A 22,890-nucleotide genomic window follows, 5' to 3' on the forward strand; every position below is an offset into this window, starting at 1 on the left:
CAGCTGAACAATCAGCTCTGTGCAAATGCCATTCCAAATTTCTCATAAGATCAGTACTGCAGAATTACAATGAAACTGCCAGACTTGCTGTACTGTGACATTTTACATGTTTTTACAACCTGCTGTGACCTCCTTTCTGGCCAAGCCCTCCAATACTTATCCTCATGCAGAATGCTCCTTCTTTCATTGCTTCTGTTGTCCCTATTCATTGCAGGGGGGTTGGAGTAGATGACCTTTAAAGGTCCCTTTCAAACCAAATGATTCTGCATTCTATTCTTTGATTCTATTCCATGACCAAAGCTGCAAGAAGAGCCCAGGTTTGCACTGGGCAGTGTGACTGCCCCATGCAGTGGAGCTCATGTTTCTGATGGGTGCCACAGCCACTGCAGTTAAGAAAGATTGCCAAATATTGCATTCTATGGCTCAAAAACTGTCTGAAAAAACTCTTAAAGACAGAAATGCAAGGTGATGGATTTACAAAGGTGGCAAGGAAGGGAGAAGTTGGAAAGAAACCAAGACAAGATGGGGAGAAGGAAAGGAAGGAATAAATGGAGAAGGGAGACAAATGTACCAGGCAGGAAACCAAGTGAAAGGAGGAGGTGAAAGAGGAAGCAAACAGGATGGTCAAGAAAGGGACAGAGAGGGACAGGCTGAGAAGAAAAGGGAAAACAGTGAAAAAGGGCCCAGTGGAGGAGGGGAAAATGCAGAGCTAGTTTCTGAGAGATAAGAGAAAATAAATGGAGTCTGCTGCTTGAAGCAGCCAGCAGCAGAAGTAACATATTACTGGGTGTGCATTTCAACAAGAAATGTACATTAGACAAATTACACAGGGCTGTCTTCCCTCTGGGAAGGAATCACAGAAATAAAAACTGATATTCTCATAAGTCTTGTGATTTTGGGGTCCTTGGACAGGCAGAGTTGGAAACATCCTGACTACAGAAGGGCAGGATCCCCCCCTGGGAGGGGCTCTGGCTTTGCCCAAGGAGCTGTATATTCTTTTGATCACAGACATGAGATGCAGAATTAAATTAAATTATTCTTTGGCTTTCTTTTCTCCTGAGGTTCAGCAGGATTTTGAATTCCATCCATGTAACACTTTTGTCTCTTTGCTTGCATGAAACAATCCTAATTGCAGACTATACTTTTTGAATGTAACTTCTGCCAAAGATCCATTCAAAGAGGACAGAGAGCTGTGCTCTCCTACTTGGGTGTTCAGATTAAGATCATCTAAGTCAGCATGCAAACACTCTAAGGTGGGCTCTCCTCATCCTGCCAGAAGAATTTGGTGCAACAACTATTTGATTACAATTTATATTCCATTTAAAAATACAGTAGTAAGCTTTTAAGGCTGCAAGGTCAAACTTTCAGGAGAAAGAAGATTGCCAGGCTCAGGCAGGATAACCATTCTGGCCTTACATGCCTATTCACTATGACAGACTTTATTCAGAGGATCATGTGCAATTTTTGCACAGAATCTCCTTATCATTCAATGCACAGGGTTAGACATTTCATTAAATCTTTCACAGAACTCTAATCCATAAAAATCCATCAGAGATAACTTGGTGAATGGTTGATATTTGGCAATCAAAGAGTTGAGTGGGAGCTTGTGGGCTGGGAGATGTCAGGCAGTAATGCTTTCTGCACTAAAACTGACTTTGTCTGGAAATTTCTAACTGCAATTAGTGTCAGGTAAAAGAACTTTTTTGTGCCAGTTTGGCAGCAATATGTAATGATGGCTTACAAGGTAGATTAGCTACCAACACAGCAGGTGATGAATTATCCTTGGTGGCGTAACAAAGGGGAGCTGCAGAGCTGCCACCAGCTGGCTGGATGTGGGTGGAAGGAAATTGTAGGGACAATATGTGAGCAGCACAACGTGAATTCTCTCCCCAAAGCCTTGGGGAGTCCACAGTAGCACTGCAGGGCAGGGCTCAGGGAGAAAAGGGCAGCTCCCTTCACCCCCACAAACACCACAGGCTCTGCTGCCAGGAGAAAAAAACATTTCCAATTTCATTGTTTCCCTTGTGGCAAAGCTGAGATTCCCACTCAGGATATTTAAAAGCTAAAAATCAAGCATCCACTGTAGAACTTAAACTGGTCAAGATCAGGCTTTCCACACAGACAGGCACACAAACATCAGGGTAAGCTGAAGTGCTTCTAGTGCCTGCCTAAAGCTGTCTCACCAAACAAGCACACAGCTGCATTTTCTTTCAAAATACTACTGAAGCCTTTTAAGAGAGAGGGGGAATAATCCAGATTCTGGCAGTGGGGAATATTTCACAAATCATATATGCTTTGGCATCAAGCCCTTAAAGCTAGGGGCCTTTACTCACAGGCTTTGCTGGGAGAGATCCACCCACCTCAAGTGGGATTAATTAAAAGAGGCATGTATCATGCAAATAGTTTCTGTTTCCTTACAGAAATATTCAGAGCACATAACCCAAACCAGCTTTAGAATCAGAGCGAAGCAGGGAAGAAAATTATTTCCTGCTCTCCTAACTCTTTTCCTTTCCCTTTACATCAAGGGAGGAACAGTGAGAAAATGCCAAGAGCTCACCATTTCTTTGATTAAATGCTAATAAACTAGAAGAAAAAAAATGTGTTTGCAAAGACAGAGGCTGTATCTCATGGTAAAGTGCCAAATTTTCCACACCAAATGTCTGCTAATCTGCTCATTGGACTAAGTCTTACCCCTGAAAATCATCATTTTATCTTAAGGCAGAAGAGGAGAAAATGGAAACCTCGTATTTCTACAGCATGTCATGCTTTTCAGCTCCATGTGAAAGGGACAGGGGCTGCAACAGTAAGCTCCTTTGAAAAGTGAGATAAACTTTAAAATACTGCTTTCTTCTCAGGAAGCTGAACTATTTTCCTAGATAAGACAGATCCCAACACTTCAAGGAATCACTGCAGAAAATGGTGGTGGAACAGTCAGAGCACAGAGCCCCAGTTCAAAATAAGTCACAGAAAAAGCTCAAGTTTCCACAAGAACTCTTCCTTAAAACTCTTTTTTTCCCCTTTTAATATCTCAGACCCATTTTCTGAGTCAATTTCCTATGATCCTGCAAAGGCTGTTATTAAAACCAGACCAAGCGTAGCTGAAATTCCAGGGCTCAAAAGAAACATTTAATAGGGCAGGAGCTGGCCACACTGTCCCCCTCAGGTGATTTCCCCTGCAGCCCCTTCCCTGGGATTTCCTCCCTCACAGTTTAGTCAGCAGGAGAAACCTGAAGTTTCAGCAGAATGGCAAACCCTTCCTTCATTCTTTAGCACTTGAGATTTTTTTCTGTCTGGGGTTTTCATAGCTCTAAAAGAGAGAACTAGGATCCAGTCCAGAAGATGTGTATTGCAGATTATTTTTTTCCACAAAAATGTCAGGCAGTCTCACATTCAATTCTGTATCCAGCTACAGCACTTTAAAATCACTGACCTCCTTTATCCACCACTGCTGTTCATGCCACCAGTGGTGCTCCCACACTGAATGGTTCCCATGGCTGCTTACCCACGTATCTTTTGAGTACTAGAAAATTCCTTTTTGGTCTCCATCCCACCTATCACTTAGGCATGAAAAAGATGATCATCAGACATGCTCTTGGCAAAGGAAAGGAAAAGCAGAGTCCATGCACAACCACAGCAGGGAGGGGAAGGAGACACGCAGGTTGGCAGGGAGAGGGGACAGGAGCCATGGTTCTCTCTGGCAGCACAGCTGGCAAAACTGCACCTCAGCTCATTGATTTGGCCTCTGATGGCTCAGAGGAAACAGCAGGGCCAGCCCCAGCCCCAGCCCCAGCCTCTCCCAGCCTTTTTCCCTTCCAAAGGGAAAAGTTTGGAATGGCAATTCCATGTTTTTCCCCAGCGGTCCCTACTGTGAGCTGAGGATATCCATTGAGGTGAAAGAGTGTTTCATGGCTGGGCATTGATGCAACAATGCCCTTTTCATAGCAAATATATTAAAATACTTCATTCCTTTGATATACCTCATTTATTTATGCTTTCTATTATAAAGAGTAATTATATTAGAAACACTGAGCCTCAAATTTAAGTTACTGACAACTACGACAGATCTCACCTATTTAAAAGAAAATTCTCCTCCAAAGCTTCTCTACTCAATTACCATTTTTAAAATTGAAAATGTGCACATTTTATTTTTGTTCCTATTTAGCTGGCTCTTTTTTTCCCCCAAACTGTGAGTACTTTCAATCTAACAGTTAATTTATCAAAAATGGAGAAACCCCTTTGTTCCAACATTGCCTTATCTGCCCACGCCTCTCATAATTTAGAATGTTAATGAATCCCTCAGAATCAGAGGTTTTACTATATATATATATATATATATATATATAAGTGATTAGGTGTATTACATCATTGTGAAAATAAACATTAAGGACATTCTATTCATATAACTTATATAAAAGAGCAGTTAATGCCATAGAAAATTATACAATATGCAAAGCTACTGTTAATGCAAAGCCCTGGGAAGGAAAGGAAATAATGCACTGAAGATAATCTTATTCTGAACTAATGGCTTGGTACCATATGATGTACTCTGTCAGACAGCTAGGGACTGCTGGAAATTACTAGCTTTGCAGGGCAAGAATCAGACTCCTAGCAGTTTGTTCCACTGCTTCTACAAGAATTGCTCTTGTTCTGTCCCAGGAGAGCCCTCGTTTCCTCTGGTGAGGTTCAGAAGGGCAGAAATGGGGAACTGCCCCTCTCCTGGTCGGGGTAGGTGACCTCTCTCTCTCTGAGCCCTTATGAGGGTACAACACAACCACAACTGGGGTTCTTAAGGTAAGCAAATCAGGGGCTTCCAACTGACCAACTAGAATTTTGTTCAATGAAAAAAGTATTCCTATCTTTTCCAACAGAGCACGTGCCAAAAATGGGTTCCATCGAACACCTTTGAGCGTGTAGAGAGCGCCCAGTTTTGCTTTGCTTTTTCTCGCTGGTAGGGTGCCATGCCAGAGGGAGAGAGCCATGCCAGCAGCAGAACAGCCAGCTCCTTACCTTGGCACGCTGGGAGGAGCCCGGCTGGGCCGAGAGGGGACCTGGGGAGGGGCTCCGTGTGCTTCAGCAGCGGGGAACGGGGGCAGCGCTCCCGGGCGGAACGGGACGGGCGGAGCCCCCGCCTGCGGGCCTGGAGACGGGATGGCAGGAGCGGGCCCGCGGCCCGATAGCGGTCTGCTCGGGGGGTTGCTCAGTGTAGGTCTCCTCGGAGTCGAAGGACTTGGAGGAGGTGATCTGGTGAAATAGCAGAGATTGTAAAAGTTCAGTAAGATGGGGGTTCGGGTTTTGGGTTTTCTTTGATGGATTTTATTTTGCTTTCGACACAAAACCTATGACAGATGGTTTCTATTGGCGTTTTACTTTGCTGTCAGTGTCAGAGGATCACATACAGTTAAGTCTCATGTGTTTCCCACTGACAGCATACAAGCAAAGAGGTAAATATAATGGTTTCATGTTTTGTTAATGTGAAATTTCTAGGACGTGGAGCCTGAGATGCTGAATTATTGTAACACCTTGCAAAAGGACACTAAGTGGATACACAACTGGGGTGACAGAAGGAGCTGCTATTTGTGATGCCTACACAGGCTGCCTAGAAGAGAGTTTAGACAGAGTTAAAGGAATAAAGCAGGGATTTATTAAAAGCCCTTCCAAGGATTCACCTTGGGCAGTGCAAGAGCCCAGCTGTGGCTACACCCAAGATGGGCTCAGAGTCACAAATTTTCACACTTTTATAAGTTTTGCTCCATCTCCATATTTGGGTTAATTGTCCAATTCCAGCTCCAGGTTCTGCAGTCCCATCCTCCCAGATTCTCTCCTCAATTCTGCTGTTTGCACTTTTTGGGGCTGAAGCTGCAGCAGTGTCCTTGGTTCTGGGGCTGGAAAAGGATTGTTTTGTGTGACTGAGCTGGGAGGAGAACTTGCCAAAACTTTATATGGAGTTCCGAGTCACACCTCAATGCAGCACAGAATCTGGGAAATATAAAAGCTGAAACTTAAGGCATCATTTGAAGCATCACAGAAGCTAAGTCCACTGGATGATATCCTGCTGGCGCTCACATAAACATACCCACAGCACAGGTATATATATGGGAAAACATTTTGATTTTGAGCATCTTCCCAACAAAACAAGCGAGGAGGGAGCTCCCGCTGCCTGAATTTCGTGGCAGTGCAGCTTGGAGGCTCCTCACCTGCGTGCCTGCTGAAGCCATGAGTCATCCACGGGAGGGGGGGCAGGGGTGGACACGGTGCTGGTGCTGATGTCCCCGATGATGGCCAGCGCCTCCTTCAGCGCCTGGTACATGCGCAGGGTCTCGTCGCGCCGCTGCGCCTGCTCCGCCGACTCCTCCATCAGAGTGTTCTGGTCCTCCGAGGAATACAGGTGAGCCAGCAGCTCGGCGTTGATGAATTCTTTCACCTGTTTCATCAAACAAAACAAAAATAAAAAGAAATTCAAACTACCAAAAAGTAAACAAAAATCTCTACGGAAAATGCAACGCTGAGCAAATACAGGGGGAGATCGATGGAATGTATCAGCCAGTTCTTATACCAGTTCTACTGCAATTCTGCATCTCTGAGGTGACACCTCTGCTTACAGTCCATTTCTAACAGGTTTTTCAACAGCTCCCATGAGCCAGCTGGCATTTTAGGCCATTTTGGTACCATAAATTGTACCATCAGATATAAATTCCCCAGGAATGGGAATTTTCAAGCTTTATCACATACCTGTCAATTACTTTTTAGCAACAATTTACCTACTGTAGACAGTGTCTTTAATTTCCAGCAAGTCTGTCAGATTCTGAAGAATCCATTCACACACTTTCAAACTGAAGGGAGAAGTCTCCAAGTAATTTAATTTACTATATTGATTTCCTGCTATGCCTGCCCTGGTTATGGAAACCTGGGCCACATTAAGAGACATAAAATGCTAGAGGTACTCTGATTAAATAAGACTGTGGTAAATGGACCAACTGCTGACCTACTAAATCCTTGCATTGGAGACTTTTGTTGCTGTTCTGATCTATTTCTCATCTGGTGCTTTGCTCCATAAAGCTTTTTTGAGCTGGAGATACTGATGATAATACATTCCCAGGATTCTGATTACATAAACCTGAGCTCTGTTTGCACATGGGTTTGTGCTTGTTTTGGGATTTAAACCCTGCAAGTGAGACTAAGGCACTGTTTGTGTTTAGACAGGGTCAGTGAGAGCAGTCAGCCAGAGCAGGGACCCTTTCTGGTCACCACAACGAGCAGCCAGCCAGGACAGACCTCACAGGGAAACAAAACCATCTTGCCTGGCCTTGGCTGTCAGCTCCCATTCACATATGACAGGAGATGCACAAATTCTTAGCAAAGCCTGCAAAACTTTTCCATGAGTTTCATGCTGTTTTCCAGTAGATGGTACTGATCAAGAGCCAGAGTACACTACTTTCCTTGTGATTGCCAAAAACTCAGCATTAAAAACAGATATCATAGTTAAACAGCATCACATTCTGCTCGATGAAATGAGCATTTTAATGGCATCACTTCAAAAAAAGAAGTCCTAAAATTAGATTAAGGCCAGAGCTGATTGTAAACGCATTGTTAAACCACAAATATCTGTTTTAAAAAAATCAGCCTGTGACAATTATCCTGAGAGGTCCCTGTCTGTCACTGGCAGAGGATTTGAGTAAATCCCTGAACTCTTCTGGAAAGGGAAGACTGCTGTGTTAAGGATGCTTCTTGGATCAGCCTCCTGCCCTCCTGTGCTGTCCTAGACAGAGAAAGATCTTCTACCACAGCCACTTTCTCCAGCTTGGAAATGGAAGGGAAAGTGATGCTTACTCATGGTTGCTCCTTTCTGGAAAGCAGACTCACAGGAATGCTTTAAAATATTTTCCTTCACAGACATCAAGCCTGCAGTCAAAGCTGAACCGTAGCAAACATCCAAATGCCAGTGCCCCAAATCTGCCCTGGCACTCTGACATGGGGTAAGGGGGGCTTGGAACCTCAGCAGTGGGAAGGGAACACATGGCACTGCCTCAAATGCAAACACAACCCATTCCTTGACCTGCAGTTTGGCAGTAACAAGTCCTCTGGAGTTTTTCTCCTCAGCTGAGATCACTATCAGCACTGTTCATGGAGCACACACTGACTACGCTTAAGATCACCCCTCTTGTATAATCCAGGATACCAAGGCACCATGAAATACAAATTTGTGTATGTGTGTTTTGTTTGGGCATGTTTGAATTGGTAATGGTAACTCAATGCAGCTCTGTGTGGTAAATGTCTTTTCTTTTAAGGTAATCAACATCCACCCGAGGGGAAGAACAAGGGATGCACTTGGAATACAATAATTTATGCTTAGGCTCCAAAATATGCTCAGGGACAGCCTCTAATTATTTTCTGCACACTGAGTTTGAATCTGATACTTTCCTTGAATTGAAAGTACTTGTTTATGGGCCCACAAAGTGGAAAGGAAGTTCTAGGAAAACTTGGGAGGTTGCAATTGTCATGGAAACAAATTCCTTGGGATCGATTTGTTTCCAGAGTTTGAGAAGCAGCATGATGGGGCAGCAAAAAATACAGAATATGTTCATTAAGGGGGAGGGAGGGTGTTTTCACTTAACTCCTGGTGGATGGGCTGGACTTCTGAATACTCCAAGGAACACACACACACAATATAGCAGGACCCACCTTCCATCCCAGCTCCACTCCTTTCCAGATCTTTGCACAACCTTTTGGCAGGGCTCAGGACTCTTGATTCAACCACTTCTTTTTCTTTTCAATAGCCCTGATTTTTAAGAATTGCTATTTTACCTATTGTTTTCAAAATGGTATTTTACTGCCTATGGTGTACAGAAACAAATTCATTAATGCTTGTAGTGTCACTCTTCAGAGTTCTTTGAAATGTTTTGATTCTTTGCCACAAATTTAAACTCTAGGATGGAGGTGTAGGCCACAGCTTAGTGTGAAGCCCAAATGCAGCTTGGGACTATGAGGTCAGCTGAAAGGTAGCTGATATTTTAAATGTGTGGTTTCTGTGTGCCAGCCTGGCAGGCTTTATTAATGTCACCAACAGCTGATGAGACTGAAAGCACAAAATCTTCCAGTGATGGACTTGAGAGGGACGCACACACTTCAGAGACCCCTAAATGATTCCAGATGAGGAGGTGAGTGGCAGAAAATTTAATGTAACCTTTCAAAAGCAACTGCTCACTGAGCTCTGCTGTTTATGAAATGAAAGCTAAACCCCAGCCTTTCCAAAGACATTGGAGATAGGCTAAGTCAAGGCAATGACCTGGAAAGAGCAGTCAGGACATACATTCAACTTAAGAAGTCTAGAGCATGGCCGACTTCCAGAAAAAAAAAGGGTAATTCCATTGCTCCCATAGTTTTTTGTAAAAACTCACCCATGACTAGAGCATTAATTCTATCCTGACTCCCCTAAACCCAAAGAAGTGAATGAAAAATCTCTTGCTCTCGTGCAAAAATTCTGCTCATACTAAATACACCAGGAAATCCCACTGAAATTTCCTGTCCAACCACCTAACTCCTAAATGCAACATAAATTCCACAGGGCTAATGAAATCCATCAGATGAAGGCTAGAGGTGGCTCTGAGTCAAAAGCAAATGCTACTTTCTAATCATATTTGCCTCACAGCATATTGCACTTGTAAAGGCTGGTTGGTTTGATGACCTCTGAGAAATGGTGCTGCTCACAACTAGCAGGGGCTGTGCCTCCCATTAGTAATTTATATGGCAGCAGTGGCACTAATATTAAGCTTAGTTTTCATCAAGGCCCATTCAGAACTCAGCCAGGATGTGAAGGCTGAGATCCCACTGCAGTGGAAAAACAGCCCTATCTCAAAGCCATTTTTTTACCCAAATAATCTTCAGATCTAAGAAAGACACACACAATAAATCAACCAACCACATCTGCTTATCTAAACAACAGTGTCCAAAGCTTGCAGATTTATTCCTTGAAAATGGTAACCTGAAAATATAAAGAAACCCAAACAAAGTAAGAACTGCTTTATGAACCCATGACAAAAGCCTGCAGATTGAAAATTGAGGAAGCACAACTCTGCTCTGCTGCTCTCACAGGCTGCAGAGCTCCCAACTCCTTTTCCTGTTGTATCAAAAGCAACACATCAAATAAAAACCAAAACAAAACCTCCCCACTTTGATTCACCTTTAAATAATGACTTATGTTTTGATTAAGATGTAAATTAATTCAGTCTTTAGGATTTTGAGATAAGCACTCAAGGCAGTGTGCCAGCCTTTGAGAAGGCTGCAGAACTCCCAAGCACTGTGCAATATTGGAATATTTTGTCTACGAGTGTGATATTTATCCTTCTCTTTAGTACCTGCTGTTGCTGCTGTATTCCAGAGGTGAGTTTGAGAGTGAGAGATCTGATAGACACACCTTGAATTAATTTAGAGCCATGGCTGTACTTACATTATTGATCATGAGGTGCATGATTGTTTTCGGTATCAAATCTCGGATACATTTGTTAATAATAGACATGTAGGAGTCCACAAGATTTCGAATTGTCTCCACCTGTCTTTCCAGCTGGGGGTCCATTGAAAAATTATCTGCTTGCCCATTCTCTTCAGTTTCAGTCTACAAAGAAGAAAAAAAAAGCCTTTCAGATTGCAATAAACTTGAAATATGTTGGGGGAAGAAACCCTAGACTTAAAATGTAGTTATCAAGCAATATAACTCATACAAAGTCTATCCACAGCTTAAAATATGATGTCTTGGCCTGTTTCACATTAGTGTTCAGCATCATGAAATTTGGACCTTTATAGTTTAATGCCAAATGAGACCTTTTGCACAAAGTAGATGTATGTATTTCCACAGAAATTTCTAATTTTATGTTAAAGTTTTTGGACAAAGACGCACACCAAGAAATTATCTCATATCACTTACTGCAATACTTATTATCAAATTTTGTACCATTCACATTCAGCCAGCTGGACCCATGGAAGAAAGCAGCTCTACAAGTCTGGATTTTGAATTTGACCCTTCTGTGAGTTAAACCCACCCTTGTTATTTGAGGCTGATTTGTGACAAATTTTGTAGTTCAGTCTCAGACCTGTTAGATGTAAACAGAACCTATATAAACAAAGGATTTACAAAAGATAACAGCAAAAGCATCATTGCTTCCAATGCTCAAGGCTGGATTATATATTTGAGGTCTCTTTTTCATTAGACAGAAAATAAGCTTCTCAATATGTAAACAGCTGATCTAATTAAATACCAGGAACTTTAACTGGAAGCTAAAACGCCTCTACTTTGCTTCAGTCTGGCCTGTATAAATATAAGAAAACTTAAAAATAAAAAAACACCTTTTGGTGAAAATCAAACTGTCTGAGGCTCAAAGATGCCAAAAGAACAGAATTTCTACCCAGACAGTACAAAGAACATTGTTCCCCAAACTCTGCCATAATACTTCTCTCTGAAAATGACTGCCAGAGCAGTATTAGCAGCAACTACAAAATCTGAATCTCCTCTGTGAGTACCTAGAAGCATAAAATCACAGAATCACAAAGTGCTTAGGGTTGCAAGGGCCTTGCAGCTCACCTTGTTCCAACCCCCTTTCCAGGCAGGGACACCTCCCAGCATACCAGGCTGCTCAGTGCCCCACCCAACCTGGCCTTGGATGTGAAGAACATGAAGAAACAAAAAAGATTTGCAAAAACTGAAGAAGCCAATAAGGAGAACAGGTTGTGTATCAGCAAAACCCTGCCAGCACAGCTCCATTTACAACAGAGCTATTACTAAAATTGGCACATGGCTGGTGCTCCAAAGATTTCTGGAGCAGCTGAGATCAGTCTCAAACCCACCAGAGAAAGGCCATTAGTGCTAAATATGCAAACATGTCACCAAAGAGCTTTCTTCCTGCATGAAACTGGGCCAAGAAGGGATTCCTAATTCCATGTCCTGGTGCAGGCTGTGCTTCTGCTCATGGGCAGGTTGACCACTTGTAACCTTTTCAACTTCAGCTTGGTCAGTCCAGTCTAAATGAAATGGTGTGTTTGTGATGTGTTAAGTTATAGTTTTGTTAAGAAATAAGACCCAGTATACCATTTAGAAATAAAACTGAGTTTTTGTAAAATAACTTTCAAAAGTATGAGTGGATTACTGGAAAAGTAGCTGATCTTTAAAAATAATTAAAAATCTTGTGACTTGTGGAAGACACTGGAAGAGCTCTTGATGAAAGCAGGGTTTTCAATGCTGTAACATTGGTAGACACTACCTTACAAACCTTAATCTTTTTGGTAATAAGCTGCATGTAAGCCAAAAGTCACAGTGCAAAGATTATTTTCCTTAGCCTCTATGTCTAAAGAAAAACTAATGGTAGTTTTCCTGATGAAATATCAAATAAATAAAAAATCATACATCTATCATATATTTGCAGATTTTAGCCAAGCAACTGAAGGCCAAAAAATGCCCCCTTCCCAGTTCCCCTGAATTTGACAACTATTCTCTTTCTTTTCTTCTTTGCTGTCTATATAAAGTGCAGTTTGTTCATGTATTTTTTTTCCTTTTTATTTTTTTTTTACTCTTTAAATTACAGATTGCAGTAAGATTCCTAACTGGCTAAGCAGCAAAGTGACAGATGTTTATCATTATCCTCATCAAGTGAATGTAAAGTAAAAATAGTAATTTGTCTCTGATCTTGAAGGCAAAGGGTAATAGTCTCTTGTTTGAAACTGTAACAGAGCTGACTTCATACTGTTGATTTATTTTCTCTGAAATCAAAAAAGATCAATCTTTCATGACTTTACAGTAATTTATTATGAAAGCTTCTGGCCATAGCATTCCTAATGATTTGATGTCTCAACTGAAGGCTTTTCATGCCAGAAACCATCTTGTTTGCATCGCATCATGCAGATGGAAATGTGCTTCCAGCAGATTCCTGTGCCCTCCAGGACACCTCCAAGCATTTGAAAGCTTTCTTTGCTCTGTGCCAACAGCAGCAGCCAGAAGTGAGGTTGCCTGGTGAGGCTGGGCATCACAAGGGGCAGAGATGCCCTATTTCACCTCCAGGCCATTCTTTCACAGCTCTTGCCTCTCTTGACTCCACCTTCAGTGCAAGCCACCCCTCAGCCCAAGCCCCTGCCACTCTTTCTTACAGAAGGCTCCTGCAATGAAAGTCTGCTCAATGAATAAACCCAAAGCAGAACATGGCAGCAAACCCTCCCAGCTCTGTGACCACCGAGAGCAGAATGGCCCAGCTGAGCAGGAAAGGAGAACAAAGAAGGTGCAAACAGGTTTCCATCCTTCCTTTCCCAGCAGAAGAGTAATTTCAGCTCCTCATCCCCAGAAGTCACTAGTTCCAACACCAAGTGCTAAGTGACAGCACATGAATCTAGACTAAGACAAGTTGACTCCTGTTCAATACTGCTATTAATTGTTGACAGGAATGGAATATCACTATTTCAAAGGAATGCAAATTACTTTAGGGAGTAATTACTTTAGGGAGCAAAGAAGCTAAGGAAGAAGCTAGAGTGCTAAAAAACAGGTAAAGTAAATTAATTCATCTGGGAAAATTCCAAATCAGAATATGTGATGAAAACACACCAAGGCTACAAAGAAGAAACAGGTGAAAAAACCACAGATGAAGAGAAGGTAAGGTGGGAGCCAGGGTGGTGCTTCCATATACCTTTCCACACACCCACAGACATCCTTCCCTTCTGCTCCCTGCACCTTAGAAGACTAAAAATATCAATCCCTTGCATCTTGCTGAGGCTCTCACTTGTTTTTCAGAAGCTGCTCTGTGATCCCTGCATAAAAAGGTGCCACTGAAACCCAAGGTGCACCACTGCTACTCTGAACTTCTCTGCATTTAGACACCTTCTGTACTAAGAATGTGTTAAGGATTAACTAATGTGTCATATAAGAGCAGACTAAAAATTGCCTGTGAAATCCAAACCACTTAAGTTTGTGGGAATTTTACTGCTGGCTGCAGTGAGAATAGGATTTCATCATTTCTACCAGAAAAGTTATCGATCTTTTGAAGATTGTAAACTCTCTGCTACAAGAGCAATGATTTAGTGTAGTACTGGGGATGCAGGCATGAGGACCTGTGTGCAATCCAAAACAAAGGAGTAATACCTTAGGATATCAGGGTAATTTTTTCTGATTGTAGAAATTATAAGCAAGTTCAAGAATGTCCCAAGGAAACTTAATGAAAAGTGATTCCTTTTGAAATTCACAGCAAAACTGGGTAACACACTGAAAACAGTCCTGAGCTGGCCACACAGAGAGAGCAATACTTCTAATTTCCATGATTTCATTACATTCAGGGCAGCTGCCAACATATTTAAGAATGTCTTGTATAACATTCCTGATGTCAGTTCCAAGAAGGAGCATTTGTCTAGCATTTTCATTAGAGAAGTGTATCAAGCAATTTTCTCTAATCAAAAAGGCATTCTATTAACAGTGACCAAGAGGAAGCAGACTGGAAGGTGACTGACTCAAGGGTAAAAATCAGAGCAGCAGCAAAGAAATGCCCATGGCTGCAGTAAGAAATTGCTCATTTAAAAGCTGCTTTCAGATCTTTCATTTACAGTTCCAAGTTCGTAACAACAACGACCACCTGAGAATTAATTATGCCAGCCAGATTGCATTTATGTTTTAATTCACAGCTGCTGAAAATACATATAAAATCTATTTTATGTATCCCTGTCCAAGTAAGTTTTTTCTTTAATGCACCAACACTCAGCACACTGCAGTTGTCCTTACCCCCCTGCTTTTCCCTAAATCTTTACAATTGATTTTCTCTTCCTTGCAGTTTGATGCTGGATATATAATTTAGCTAAGATCCTCTCAGCTGTACATAGCGTGCCTTTTGCCAGAGGATTGCTGAAACCACATGATGGCTTCACACAGCGAGGTTTTCTTACTGGAAGGAACCACAAGTAAATGACAATACATTACTTTTGTGTATTTACAACAAAGCAAGCAGCAGAAAAAGAACACTTCCCGGGTAGCTTGGAAGCATGTCCTTTTCCCTCACAGAGGGTGACTTTGCCACTCTCTTCCATACTTTCAGCATGTCCTGACTTTGTACTGCTGTTCCCTTTACTGAGCCACCCACAGGCTGTCCCTTTCAGCTGCTGTGCCTTCAGCAGAGCCTTGAACTGCTCCAAGCAGAGGTTATGATCTGCCTTTCCCTCACACACACCATCTCTCTCACTTCAAAACACCCAGAAGAATGATACATCCTAGTGCAAGTTGGTTCACAAATATTTCACTCTCTGGATTAGTCTAAATCAGCATTTACTCCAATTCTTCTCTGTGTGTGTTAGGTTGATGTGGCTAGCCATGTGTATTCCATCCCCATCTGTTGAGCTGGGTGGGGCAGTGACCCTGATCTCCTGGCACATATTATCTGCTAATGGGCCAGCTTTAAACCAGCTGGGGTAATCATCTTTACCTTTCCTACAGCCCATCCTCCCTCCAGGCAGATACCATCTGCTGCTGGCCCATTCAGTCCCACTGCATGACTGATAAAATTCCATCATCCCACTGGGAGATGCTCCAGCCAGGGGGAGCAGCCAAGCTTTTCCTACCCAGAGAAAAACTGAGATTTTGGACACCAAGGTACCTTCTTAACACTGGATTCCAGAGGAAAGCCAGACCTTTCCACATCATCCCTGCACCTTCAGAGGAAACTGCACCTTCTCCAGGAGCACTGCTCCAGCTGAACCACATCTGCCACTGCAGGAGGATGCAGACACCATTGAATGGGACTGCTGCCACCACCCTGACTGACTGACGGGTGTCAGCTTGGATTCTGACTCTGGCAGTGTTTGGGATTGTTCTTTGTAATACTGCATTTCTATTTTAATTTTCCTAGTAAAGAACTGTTATTCCTAATTCCCATATCTTTCCCTGAGAGTTCTTTAATTTCAAAATTATAATAATAATTTGGAGGAAGGGGGGTTTACATTCTCCATTTCAAAGATAAACTTCTGCCTTTATTGGCAGACACCTGCTCTTCAAACCAGGACACCAGTATAGACCATTAGCTGAATCCACACACTGGTCCCCAGGTACCTGCATGGCTTTAACCATCCCAAATATTCAGAATCTGTCAGGCTCTCTGCCTTATTCCATAAAGAAGCTGTTTTGGAACTGTGAGACTGAAAGTAATGATGTACTCTCAGGACTCCAAGAAATCTGGATTTACTTTCACCTTACAGTTCTTAACAGGTTGATAACTAATCATGGCAAATCAATCCAATCTCCTTTTAGAGAGGGGATTCAGATCTTACAGGTATTAACACAGATACCACACATTTCAGACTTCAGTAAAGCTTTCTGACACAATCTCAAGTGACATTTTCATTAATGGAAGTGTGCTTTCCCTCCAGTTACTGGCTGGATGCTCATTGCATAGAAAAGCTGTCAGTGGCTCACTGGCAAACTGGAGAACAAGGGGACTTTCACATGGGCTGTGGTTTATAATGTGCTTATTAAAACCTTAATGCTCAGGGTGGTGGGTTATAGCCTGGATTTATTACATGTACAGATGAGAAGAAACTGGAAGGCAATGTGAACAAATCAGATGACAGCACCAGAGTTCACAATGGTGAAGAGAAACAGGTTCCAAATCTAGATGAATTCACTATGAATAGAAGGTATTTGACTTCACATTCTCCTGAGTTGGAAGGGACCTGCAAAGATCATCAAGTCCAGCTCCTGGCCTTGCACAGGACACCCCAAGAATCCCACTATGAGGTTCCATAGGCAGGAATAAATAATTTTTAAACACAGAGTGTGAGAATGGCCACTTAAGGAGCAGTTCAGCAGAAAAGGAGCTGTGTCCACAGGGCAATAGAAACAGAGCATGAGTCAATAATGTCTGGCTATTATGAAATCAGTACAAGAATTGTGCATCCAGTGCTGGTTATCACACCAGCAGAAATTTAAGGAACATTTTGAGAGTTTTCACAGGAAGCCATTGAAGATGGTTCAGGGCTCTGTAAAATATTACCTGAAGGGAGCAGGTAGGATAAATTGGGACTGATGAGTTCCGAAGAAATTACTTGGGGAAGGCCAAAGGTAAGCATCTTTGCAGACAACAAAAAATGTCAAATAAATATTTGGAAAGTGTTATATGGTAAGGACAGTGAAGCACAGAAATAGATGGACTAGGAGAGCTGCAAATCTCTTTCAAGGATTAGAGGAGCATCCCTCAGAAACGACCTAGGTACAGAGATTTCCCTTGAGAAAACTAAATAGGCAATGTCTCACATCCCTTCCATCCAGCACGTGCTACTGGGTGCAAAGTGCTGTGAAATTACCCACAGCACTGCAACAAAAAGAGAGATTTCTGAAAATACAGAAACCAAAACATTAAAAATCAGAGTAACTTCTGCTTTTTGTTCTATGCAAAGATCAAGTAAAAAAATAAAACCTTGCTGTGGGGAGAATAGCTTTCTCCTCTCAAAGAATCTGCACTCCAATTTCACCATTTGCTGCCATGTACGTCTCTCACACAAAGGACTTTTACATAACCCTCCCTGCACTGCAAGTTTTGACTGGGGGCCAACAGCTGCTTCATGCCTTTCAGAACAGACTGCTGGACAAGCAAAAGCAGAAAGAGGCTGGCATAAGGAAAACAGCACCTTTGTTTATAAAACAAATACTACTTTGGAATTTCCAAACTTTTCCGTCAAAGAATTTCCTTGTCATAACAATACATGAAGTGCCCCATATTTATAAGAGAACATTAGGAAAAAAAAATCCCGGATATGAGGTACTATTGGCATGATATCTGCTATTATTTCAGTGTAGGAGGATATCAGTGGATATTGGGAAGTCCAAAAGTGATGAGTTACCCTGGAATTCAAGTCATGATGGTGATGATGACTCCAAGTGTAACCACCGGGCCAGATGATGTTCAGGCTGAAATTTCTTGTGGATTTGTTACCAGATGCATGAAACACATTCCCAGAGACAGCAGCCAGATCCAGCAGTGGCCATTAAGTGTGAGGGGAGTAGGATCATTTGCTGAGAAAGGAGGCAATCAATGGGTGGAGGCATCAGCCGGACATGAGAGGATTAAAGGATTAAAGCTACTGGCTGTGGTATGCAGTCCCCTAAGACCCAAAACAAATACAAGCCCCAGAGCTTCTACCAAAGATGATGAGAACAGAAAGCAAGAAAATTAGTCATCCAAGAGGCTGATCAAGGAAGTATTAACACAAAGACTGAAATCACACCTTGCCTCTCTTCTCTGTTATTTACTTCCCTTACTTAGCAGTAACCACACAAGAGAGGGTCACTAACAAAATTCTCCTTATTCAGGCAACATTGCAAAGAGCTTAGCTGAAGGATTCCTTTAGCAACAAGGAATTTTCTTATTTTCAATATTAAAAGTATGTGCTCAGTGCACAGAGGTGACGTTACAAATGCAGCTTATGACTTAACGTGTCTAAGAGTTGCACTTTTTTCACCAAACGTGATCATTTCAGAAGTAGGTACCCAGAATAATCAACTAAAATCATAATTCTGTTAGAAATTATTCCTGTACTGAACTCCTTTTCCATGGTCCCTCCTCATTTGTTCCAGCTGAGATGGCAACTTCTGGGTACTCAGCAGCCTGGTTGAAGTAAGGGTGAGTAGAGGAGGAGGAGGAAGAGGAGGAAGAGGAGGAGGAGGAGGGCAGCAGATCCATGTGCAGATCCATGTGCCTGCTGGGAGGGATGGGCTCAGAGGAGCCTTGCAGTGGGGGAGCTCTGTACAGCATCCACTGCAAGGCTCTATAAATTACAACCTCATCTTTTATTTTTACTTGATCTAATGCAATGTGGCCCCTGTAACTCCGCTCTTTTCATAATTAATGGTTTCTAGGAAAATATTCTGAAATTCTCCCCTGATAAGCACCTAGACAAACTTGATGTTTCCTCTCTGAGACACAAAAGAGGACATTAAACTGTTTTCACCCCCACATCCCTCGAGCCATGAGAAGTACCAGATCTGTCTCTGCTGGGCCAGACTAAGCCCTGGTTCACCACAAACTCAGTGCAGCACCGACAAATGATCTCCATAGTAAATGATGCAAATAAGAAATGTCAGCATGTTCCAAAATTCCTCACTTAATCTTATTGCCAGTTGTAGTCTGGATAATCAGTAAATAAATCCCTCTAACTTTGCTCAAATCCTTAGGGGCTGAATACACAGAGAGCACTTTCTAATTCATTCTCATTAACCTTTCCAGCTCTAAACAAAGTAATTTCCTACTTAGTGACCAAATTTTCCACTGGCCTCTGCAACACCTGATTTAGCAGCAATGATTTCTCACTTGTGATTTCTCTTTCGAACTGGCATTGTTCTTTTTCCTCACACATATGCTTGCTGGAACAGCACGAATCAGCAAGATTTAAAACCTCCCATTCTCAAGTCTGAAGCCCCTAAAGGGAAATTGCAGGGGTGATGCCAAGGAACACAGTCGTACGTTATTTGACTTTTCCTCAGCCAGGCTGACAGCAGAGGGGGAGGAAGGGAGGAAGGAAAGGGGAAAGGAGAGGAAGATGGCATTTTAATAGCACCCACACTGGTTTCACACAGTTGGATCCCTGTGCCCCAGAGCAGCACCATTTCCGTTCCCCTTTGCCTCACATTCAGCCAGCACTGCTCTATGGGAAGGAATCTCAATCTTCTTTTCCCAGCATGGACCACATTGTAGTACAGATATCTGTCTTGTGGACAAGCCCCTAACCCACCTTTTATCCTGAATTCTGACAGCCCATTACCAACTCAAGCCTTGCAGGGACCACCCCACCCACATCCCAGATGTGACTAAATGAGCCAACATTCCTGCCAGGACAAGATGGATTATCCCTCCACCTCTTGGCCCAATTCTCATAGTCTCTTTACTACCCACAGTAATTGCCTATCTGAAAAAAATAAAAAAAATTACTAAGAAACAGGAAAGTATTTAATCTAATTTAGTAAGTGGACACACAAGAACCACCAGCATTTTATGTTGATAAATCTGCCTTTCCCAGATGTTAATCAGATCCCAAACATAGCTTGGCCAGAGTTCTCATCAAAACATTTCACTTGATAATTCAGGTCCTAAGATTCAAAGTTCTCATCCACATCAGTGGGTTTTCCCTAAGCCCTCTGTCAGGCAGAGTGACAGTGGGCTACAAATTCTGGCAGAAACTCTTACCCCAGCAGAGCATCAATGATCAACATATCCACACTCTCCATTTAAGGTCCTCTTTAAAGATGGAAGCAAAAATGGGACCTGCAACATTCCTGTAGCAAAAAAAGCCTCAAAACAGAGCAGAGGAGGAATTTAAAACATTGAGCACTTTACTGAAATGCAACAAATATTTCTAAACAAAAGAAAATCATCCATAGAGGAGCATTTTGGATTCATGCCACAAAAACAAAAATTGAAAAATATTGGGGAAAATTATTTTCAGGGTAAGAAGTGAGTTGTGAGCAAGTATGCTATATGTAACATTTATGACATGGCTTCCATTTTGTATAACTATGACAGACCCCTTCTATATATTCTATAAAAGCAGTAGAAAATGAAAGAATGGGGGTTTTTTCCTCCTAAAAATAAATTTTATTTAAGAGAGGGTGAGATTTTGATAAGTTAATACACATGTCTGTAAGCAACAAACATAAACACTTCATGTTATAAGACCACATTCCCTTTGGCACAAACCACAATGAAACTATAAAGTTTAAAGCTTCAATCACTCTCTGTGGGGAAGGTAAAGGACATCAGTAATTAGGATTGTGTCCATATGGAATTTACCTTTCCAGTTAAAATTACCTGGCTTTGCTGTTGCCACAAACAACCCCAACTTGGCACTTCAGTTGGTTATTTCTGCAATTTAACTTTTTAATTATCTATTATGGCATTTTCAGTTCAAAAGGATTTATTGCTTTTATTTTATTTAGTGCCCTGCTGGCACAGATTGGCAGCAAAAAGTAAAGTCAAAACTCAACAGTGCCATGGCAGCATGATGAGGAGCAGTAGCTCACAAACACAATCCTGAGGATTGCTTTTGTCAAGAAAATAAAAAACTGCCACCCCCACGAGGGCTCCCCCTCCCCTGTTCCAGGGTTTGTGCCTGCTGAGCAAAGCTCACAGAAGAGCCCTGGTTTAATGTATCATCCCAAGGACTGAACGTCTCACAGTGGAGCTACAGACATGAAATTTCCCTCTTCTTCCCCTATGGTTCTGAATGTTTTGTGCAATAAAATTACTGGGAGACAGCTCTATCCCAGGGCGGGCATGGAATTTGAACCCATGGCCTTCTGGCTTGGAGGTGAGACTATTCCTAACTGAGCCAAAGTGACACATACATAATATGCTTTCAAGGTTTTTAGAGAGCTCTGTCATGATTTAAAAACACTAAGTCTTTGTGGTACAAACCACAGGGCAGGAAAGAGCTGGGGCTCCCTTTTTTACTGCTAATTTTAGCCAATGAATTGTTTATAATCTCCTGCAAAATACATAAAGCCTTGTTCTGCCTTAAGCTAAGAGAGAACAGCCTTTCAAAACTGAGTCTTAATTATAGTGTTCCCCTGCTAGATGGGATGGAGGCAGGTTCCAAAATTGTGTCAGAGTATATGAAGTGATAAAATGAGGATGGCTGAGCTATTTTTAAACATACTCAAAGACTTTGAGGTCAAAATCCCTGAATTTATAGCCTTATGGCCATATTAAAACTCATGGATTATTAAGACCTTTGTGGCAAGACTCGAGTATCATTTCATTTGAGAAACCCTCTGCCTTCAGAGCCCTGTGTTCCCCACCAGCCTGCCAAACTGGGGCGCCCTGGGGAGCCCTCCCTTGAAGCACAGGTGATTTCCCTGCTGTGGACAGGCATTTGGGAGATGATAAAGGGGATGAGACACTTCCAGCTCAGCACATTCCCTCCTCCTCTTTTTTTCCCAAGACATTCTGCACGTGAGAGGCTTGCCTTTCCAGATGGCCAGGAAGCCAGTGGGTTACAGAGAGCTGGAGCAATCTTAGGCAAAAGCACAGAATTGCTCCTTACTCTGCCCAGCCTGGAATCCCAACACAGCCTCGAGACTGGTGATATTTCCTCAACACACTCATGATTCCCATCTGAAGGGGCAGCTGGGCACCTGCTGCACAGGAACACCCAGGTTTAACAATCCTGTCCTCTCCTACCCAGCTTCTTCCCCATCACAGGAAAAGGACTTGGACCAGGACAATCTCTGAGATACATTCTGACTGTTTGGAAAATCCAGACTTGTACCAAAATCATTGTTCTGCTTGAGGAAACAAACCATGCACAGGCATCACCTCTGCCCCCAGAAGGTTTACAGCACTGAGAGTGCCACTCCTAATCTCAGGTTTGACTCAGGATGAGTAAAAGCTGTCACTTGTTATACACACATTGATTTCTTTCAGTAATGATCAATATACACAATTTTTTTTTTGTTGTTTTATAGGAAAAAGACCATATAGTGAGAAGAAACCAAGCTGGAAGAGTTTCCCTGCCTCACAAGCTGAAGTGGAAATAACTCTCAGACCCTTTTCCCCATCCATGTTCTGCATCACCTTTAGGTGTATCTTGCTTTAGAGACCAAACAAGTAACAGCAAAGGCTTTAGGGCTCTGAGGACACTTATAATTATTTACATCACTTGCCTTGTTCATTTTCTAACTGAGGTAAGGTTTTATGGGAAACCACTGTACAGAGAGGAGCTGCTATTTTGGAAAAGACTAGATGCAGGTTAGAAACGTCAGAGGAAGACAACAGACTCTATAAAGCTGTTTTCAGGTGAGGGGATTTATTTGTCCAATTTTTGCAATTGCATTTATCTGAGCATCATTTAAACCTATAATTTTTTCCCATTTGGATTTCCATGCAGTGATCCTTA

General features: G+C 42.2%; 1 protein-coding gene across 6 annotated transcripts in view; it reads right to left on the reverse strand.

The window, feature by feature from the left end:
* The window catches only part of DNM3 (dynamin 3), a 168,933-nt gene that overhangs the window by 13,929 nt on the left and 132,114 nt on the right, over nt 1-22,890 (reverse strand). For all 6 annotated transcript variants that reach the window (XR_013775250.1, XM_079313623.1, XM_079313622.1 and 3 more), the window contains 3 exons: nt 10,445-10,609; nt 6,195-6,421; nt 5,008-5,241 (listed from right to left, as the gene is read on the reverse strand). Coding sequence is in view for 5 of the 6 variants with exons in the window: in XM_079313623.1 (XP_079169749.1) it covers nt 5,008-5,241; nt 6,195-6,421; nt 10,445-10,609 (626 nt within the window). In the remaining variant the exon portion in view is untranslated. The remainder of the gene's footprint in view (nt 1-5,007; nt 5,242-6,194; nt 6,422-10,444; nt 10,610-22,890) is intronic.

Source organism: Erithacus rubecula (assembly GCF_903797595.1).
Source record: "Erithacus rubecula genome assembly, chromosome: 10".
Classification (NCBI taxonomy): domain Eukaryota; kingdom Metazoa; phylum Chordata; class Aves; order Passeriformes; family Muscicapidae; genus Erithacus; species Erithacus rubecula.